This window comes from Charadrius vociferus, unplaced genomic scaffold, assembly GCF_000708025.1.
Source record: "Charadrius vociferus isolate BGI_N301 unplaced genomic scaffold, ASM70802v2 scaffold1840, whole genome shotgun sequence".
Taxonomy (NCBI): Eukaryota; Metazoa; Chordata; class Aves; order Charadriiformes; family Charadriidae; genus Charadrius; species Charadrius vociferus.
The window spans coordinates 7,120-13,722 of record NW_009646361.1 but is presented as its reverse complement, the minus strand read 5'-3'; the positions used below and the strand labels follow the sequence as shown (position 1 = coordinate 13,722).

Below are 6,603 nucleotides of genomic sequence, written 5' to 3'. Positions count from 1 at the left end.
GAAAGAGGGAAAAATAAAATTACATGATCTGTTTTTAAGTTGGGAGCCACAAGACACTGGCATAACACTGCAAGTTTTGGATGCATTTTAGTCAGTTTTCTCGCTGTCCAGATGTGAAACTAGCCATCTCTGGGAGAGTCATGACATGGGTCTCCCCCTGACAGCAGAGAAGCTCTCTGAGAGAGGAGAAGATGGAATTTTGATCCTTTCTCAATTTAAGATTTTTCCCTAATTTACCTCTAAGATGAGTAGGTACCAGACTGACGCACTGAAATGCTGTCAGCTAAGTAAGCTGTGTTCCATGTATGTGGATTTTCAGGATCATCATAACTCCCTTTGTATGCACATTGTCTGAGAGACCTTCAGCACTATTCCATTGCTTATTCTGTCGAAAATGCCCTGCCATGGCATCACCCCCTAGGCACTGTTGTATTGCCAAGATGCAAGAGTGGGTTTTCTCTTTGGAGAAGAATTTTTAGCTTTCTTAGTTCAAAGTTAAGTGGTGACTAAATATGTCTTGGGCATTTACTTGCAACTGCCTAAGAGATGGGACGTTATAATTAAGGTAATCACTTTCAGTTCCTATAGCCATGGATAAGGTACAGGTAGCTGGTGTCACCTAAGGTTTTGTGTGGTGACTCTCAGTTGTGCTTTTCTCTCAGAACATCAGGGCTGACTCCACTTCCCCAGCCACAAATTGTTCAGAAGGGGAACTTACATTAATGGTTTTAATCCTGACTACTTGATCTGCCTCCTTGGCTGCTTTCTCTGCAATTTTGACAGTCTCATTATCCCAGTCAGCAAAGTCCATGGCCATCATGCCTTCCACTGCACTGGGGAGAGAGTAAGGGGAGGTGGAGAAGACAATGAGAAGATGAGGAAAGGGGAAAAAAAGAAAGGCAGGGGGAGAAAGATAAAGGAGAAGAGATTGTTAAATTACCACTGTTGATAAATTCCTGCAACAAGGGAGCTCAACTTGACAGATTCAGATACATGGCTCTTCCTTCCCTATCAGCAACATTGCATTTTCATTATCTTTTCCATCCGCCATTCTTCATAGCTACATTTTGCTTTGCTACCTCCAGAAACATGTTGACTCAGGACTCACTCTGAGGCCTCCTGCTTGAGTATATGCACAATATACAACATGTCAGGGTAGCCCATACAACTGGAGATGTTGTTACGGGGGTAGTAGAAGAGGAATGTGAGACACACCTCATTCATGGTGCTTGGCCCACCCTGCAAAGACACAAGGATGACTCAGAGGTCGGCTGAGACACAACAAGGAGACTATTTCTCCTCAGGAAAGCCCTCTTGTTCACAGCTCATGAAGATCCTATGTGGTGAAAAAAAAAACCAACCCAGAACTGATTTGTTTGACAGTTAGAAACAGAGAATCAAAGTATCCTTTGACAAGAGGCTGATAAATAGGTTGCTCTGTAGCTTTATAGCCTAAATCTACTTATCCTGTCCCTCAGGAAGGCTACCATATTTGTATTTCGATCTGCAAGATCCCAAAAATCTGAAACTTTGGAAAGTTCAACTAAAACGTTTAGGGAATTAACTGAGTGTAACATCCAGATCAGAATTTTCCAGTTGACCCCTACTTTTGGAATGGGCCCAGCCAAATCAAGCAGTGTTGTTCTCTGTGAATATAAACTCTGTAATCCTCTTTAGGTTGAATGTTAGTTTCTTGTGCACATTTCTAAGTGCAATAAGATCGTTAACTCCTTTGCATGCCATATGCTCTAAAATAAGTTATGAAGCTTGAGTATGACAATAATTGTTTACATGTTAAGTTCTGCAAAACTGATGTCTGGTCTGAATAGGAAGAATCAAAAAGAATGTCCTCATATTTGGAGAAGTCCAAATCAGATCAGCTGCCAGATTATGTCATTTTCTGTATTTGACATCTGCCTGTCCACTACATCCAAATGGTCAATGATTGAAAACCAACTCAGCTGCAAGTTTTGCTATTTGCACTTGACATTTTGGGCAAGAGTTAGCATGTATGGTATTAGAAGCAAGATAGCTTTGGAATTTGTTCATAAACCTGTAGTAGGAGGGTCTTGCTGGAGAGATGGAGAGCAACTGTGCAAGGCAAGTTTCAGTATGTCAATGATATTGTGTCTGACACAATAAGCTTATACAAGGGCCATATTTGCCTGGGGAAGAGAGATATGTCTGCCCAAAGGATTTTAATGGTGATAAACAAATTTTAAAAGCAATGGAAATTTTTTAGGTAGAAAAACAAACTTACAAAAGTAATCCCTGACCGATCCAGTGTCTGAAAGTTGCTTTCGACCAGGATCTCATCCCCCTAGGGAACATAGTAGGTCACATCATCAGAGCCATATAAGCAAAGCACACCAAACAACAATTTGCAACATGGGCAACCAGGAAACTGTGAAAACAACGGGCCACAGCCTGAGACAGAATGAAGGACAGAATATGTTGACGTGCTCTGACACCTTTCATGCTCACCACCTCCCCAGCCTGCCTGCCCACAGCTACATCCCAGTGGAGGAAGGTACCGGTTTGATAATGAGGATTTCCTTCATGTCCCAAATTTCCTGCAGTCTGAAGTCATAGTTATTGTCCTCACAGATGATCCCCAGCTGCTCACCGTTCCTTGGGAAGACAAACAAGGGGAGAAAGTTATAGTGTTTCCAGGGAGGGGTGTGGAATAACCTATTCCTGGATGAATTAAACAGAGCTGAGAAAAATCCCCTCCAGAAATCATGCCTGATCTCTTTTGTACCTTAACTCACAGCATGTATTTTCAGTGCCAGTCAGTCCCAAACATACACTTGAAATTTCTCACCCAACCCTCTTTGATCTGGAGTTTAAATATGGACTTTCTACATGTCAGTAATCATTATGCCTTGAAACTTTCACCTTTCAGGTAACAGTCTGGGATACCAGAAGTAAGAACTCCAATACTTACATTAAAAGCACTGTCCTAAAAAGAAGAAAAAAGACTCTCTGAGTCTAGAATAGTAGAGTTGGCAGGCTGTTTAGGACCTCCCTTGCAGATGCAGAAGGATCACATGTGAATTCTTCCTTGCTATTGCTACAGTGCTTTGTGATATTCCTTCTTAGGTGGTCTCTGCTCTGCTTGAGCACTGCTTCTCCATCCATGTTACAGGTCCTTAGATCTTGCTAAGTACATCCACAGTGCACATAGCAACGTGCGCCAAGGCACCCAGCCCACAAATCCTTGTGGTGCTCATGGCCAGGCCATCCCAGCAGCTGCCACACACCCTCCTTGCTTGTTGTAGGCTTGCTTTGTGGCAGCTGGCAGCTTTGAGTGGGTGAACTGGTAGGCTCACACCATTGTCCAGCTACACGTTATAGCAAAATGGGTTCAGGAGGGAGGAACCTGGCTTGGAGGCCAGGCTTCACAAAAGTTCAAGTCAAGAAAGAAGTTGCTCTGTCACGTGACACATGGTTTATGTGTACCACGCAACTTGCATAAAGAGCGGGAGCCAAAAACTATTGCTATTGTCTGGAACAAAATAACGTTGGCTAAGTCACTCATACTGGCTATGTGGGACTTCTGGCCTGTGCTGGGGTATTCTGGATTTAACACCTAAAAAGGAGACGGGCCTGCCCCTGAATTGCTGTCAAAGGTTACAATCTGCTATATTCTGCCAAAGTCAACCTCCAAAGAGTCTGGACAAGTGACTAACAACAACACAGTTATCCTATGTGCTACAGGGGAAACCCCAGGGAAAAAAAACAGCCACCCCAACAGCTCACTGTGCCTCGAATCATCTTTGTTTAGAAGGCATTTCAAACACTTGACCTTCTGCTCTGGAGCCTGTGCTTGAGATGGCTTCAGGACATGGTCCTAACATGGTAAAGCCCGTAAAGGTCCTTTATCAGGTATATGCTCATCCTAAGTAAATTGAACTGCTGCCTTAGTCCTCTCTAGACTGCCCTCAAGTGATTCCTAGCAAAGAGACAGAACCTTCCATTTTCTTCTGAAGCCTAAGGAAAACTCTCCTGGTTATATCACTCCCTGCTACTTGGAACATGCACTTGGAAGGTGCTAGCTAGTGAGACGGAGGGAGTCTCACTCCTCTTCTCTTGCTGTGTAGCATAGCAATCCAAGTGTCAGGTCAATCGGGGCTGGAGACAACTAGCATTGAAACTGAGGGATGGCTTTGAAGCCAACAGGTTTTATTGATGTCTCCTTTGCTCCTTTTCCAAGAGGCAACCACATTTGCCAGCTATAATGTGCTACTCCTGAGAGACACGGACAGACATAATTGGGGAGCAAACGTATTCACAACGCACCTTTCAAGTTACAAAATCCCCGTTTATTTAGTCTTGTTACAGCAGACCAAGTTTGTTTAACAAGGTTCTTAAAAAGTTTTCCCCTGTTTTTGCCATGTCGCAGTTCAGCTGCAGAGGTTGCTAGGTGAGTATTTCCCAGATACCACTGGCCAGAGAGGGGAAAATACCCATCAGACAATTGTATTAGTCCCACTTTTCTGAGGTTGCCTTTGAAGGAGCCATTTGGTCCCATTCCTTGGGATGCTGGGGAGTGGGTAGGAAGGCACAGAGCCAGGCTGTTTAAACCATGTTTGATTGTAGGGTGCCACTGGTGTTTAAGGATAACTGAGGAAAGCCATCTTCAAGGGCAGATGTGCCATTTTGGGACAACCTAGATTCTTCTGAATGATATTTCATATCTGTGCTTAGAAGCCAAACTAGACAACATCTGCCCTGTTCATAACTCAGCTTTGCATTGGTTGTGGGGGGCCAGGCACTCTCCTGTCTTCCACAGCCTGCCTACGTTGCAGTTCAATTTTCCTGCATACCTACATGATCAACTCAGTATGTGTGGAGTTTCTGCAGTGAATCAGCACTGTGAGGAAATATGTGAGACAGTGAGACAGGGTCTGTGTGAGACAGTGTGAGACAGGGTCTGGGGATTTGGTGTGAGAGCAGGGCAGCTAAGGACCAAGACATGCCAAAGCTTCCCCTTGCCATTCTAGATGGAACTCGCATCACATCTCAGAGTTTGCACCAGCAATGCCATGTAGACAGGCAGGGAATTTGATCCTGAAGGTGTCACAGTGAGCACTCTAAGATTAGAGGATCACTGTGACATCTTGGGTTACACTCATATGCTAAATATCATAGGATCATGGATTGATCTTTGGCTCACTGGCACAGACTAAGTGTCTGCCTCCCTGTAATCGGCTGCAGTGTGGTGCTTGGCATAGGTTGGGTTATTCTGAAATTAGAAACCTAAGAGGAAATAGGCCTTATACCTATGCTACCAAGCTCTTGGACCTCTGTGATACCTCTTTGGCCTGAAGAACAGTAATTTTTTAGTTCTGAGTTTTGTTTTGTTTTCAAATTCTAAACAGCTGAAGTAGAGTCCAAATGCTATGCAGCAGACCATGATTTTTCATAGCTTGGAACTGAGAATTCACACTTCATGGGCTGGGGTGTGATCAGAGAGCACATAGGGGTGCTGAAGTTTTTAGTGTGGGAGAATGGTGAAGGAAACCAAACGCAGTCTTGCCCATGCAGCCCATGGGAACTGGTCCACGTGATCCCCAGAACTGTGTCCATGTAGCCTCAGGGTGAGTCCGGTGAGAAGAATCAAGCTACGCAAGGACACTGTCTAGCAGATGACTACTGTGGATGATCAGTAGTCCAGTGCTTAAGCACACTGCCTGGACCTGGTTTATTTAACAGGAGACACAGTCCCGGTCTCACGCTCTCTGCTTAGCTGACCCTTCTTTCCTGAGGAACTAGTTCTTTGTACAGTTCATACACTGCAGTCTCTTGCACTGACAGACAGATGAAGACTAACCTGGGGACATCATTCTCATCCACTCTAGCACAAAAGGCAGGGACTGATCCTGTGGCACAGGCAGCAATACTGTGAGTTTGCTTCTCTCACTGGTATTGAGCAGCTTTCACTCCTCTGCCAGACAGGTGGGTGTGAAGCAAGCAGGCAAAGACATGCAGATATGGAACCAGCATCCCATTCATCTGCAGTTCAAAATGAAGTAGGTCAGAGCCTGGCAGTCAGAGCTTAGCACTACATTTCAGACCTACCTATCAAGTCAAAAGCTTGATGGAACTCATGCATTGTCAACTTAACTTTTTAATTTTTTTTAAAGGGACGTTTAAACCTATTTCCTCATGTATTTCTTTTAGATACTGTGGCATAGTTGTCTGAGTTTGTGATATCTCATGCTGAGTACTGGCAACCATATCTTGCTATCAGCTATGTAAAAAACTAAGACAAGATACAGGAGAGGCGATAAGTTAAACATGCGGATACACGAGCTCTAAGAAAGAGCAGATAATAAAAAAAGCAAAAGCAGAAATTTTAAGACACTGATAAATGGGCCATTAAAAGAACCATCAAAATGCAAATTTTAAAAGGTTCAAAGAAAATGTTTGAAAACTGATGAAGAAAAACAAGATTACCTCAGGCCTCATAAGAGGGAGCAAACTTATGGGTTGAGGGGGATTGTGGGACGGTGTAAAACTTATGGGGTGCTCTAAGTGGATTGTGGGAATGTGCAAAATTTATTGTGGGAAGCTTAGGGAAGAGGATAAAGGTAGGGA

At 43.8% G+C, this 6,603-nt stretch overlaps 1 protein-coding gene across 1 annotated transcript in view; it reads right to left on the bottom strand.

Annotated features, from left to right (window-relative positions):
* Positions 1–718: 718 nt before the first annotated feature.
* The window catches only part of LOC104294661 (DBH-like monooxygenase protein 2), a gene marked incomplete at both ends in the record, with an annotated part of 12,935 nt that continues 7,050 nt past the window's right edge, over positions 719–6,603 (bottom strand). Inside the window, 5 exons of the mRNA XM_009894298.1 lie at positions 719–833; positions 1,109–1,239; positions 2,261–2,320; positions 2,535–2,631; positions 5,927–6,018. Coding sequence (XP_009892600.1) covers positions 719–833; positions 1,109–1,239; positions 2,261–2,320; positions 2,535–2,631; positions 5,927–6,018 — 495 coding nt within the window. The remainder of the gene's footprint in view (positions 834–1,108; positions 1,240–2,260; positions 2,321–2,534; positions 2,632–5,926; positions 6,019–6,603) is intronic.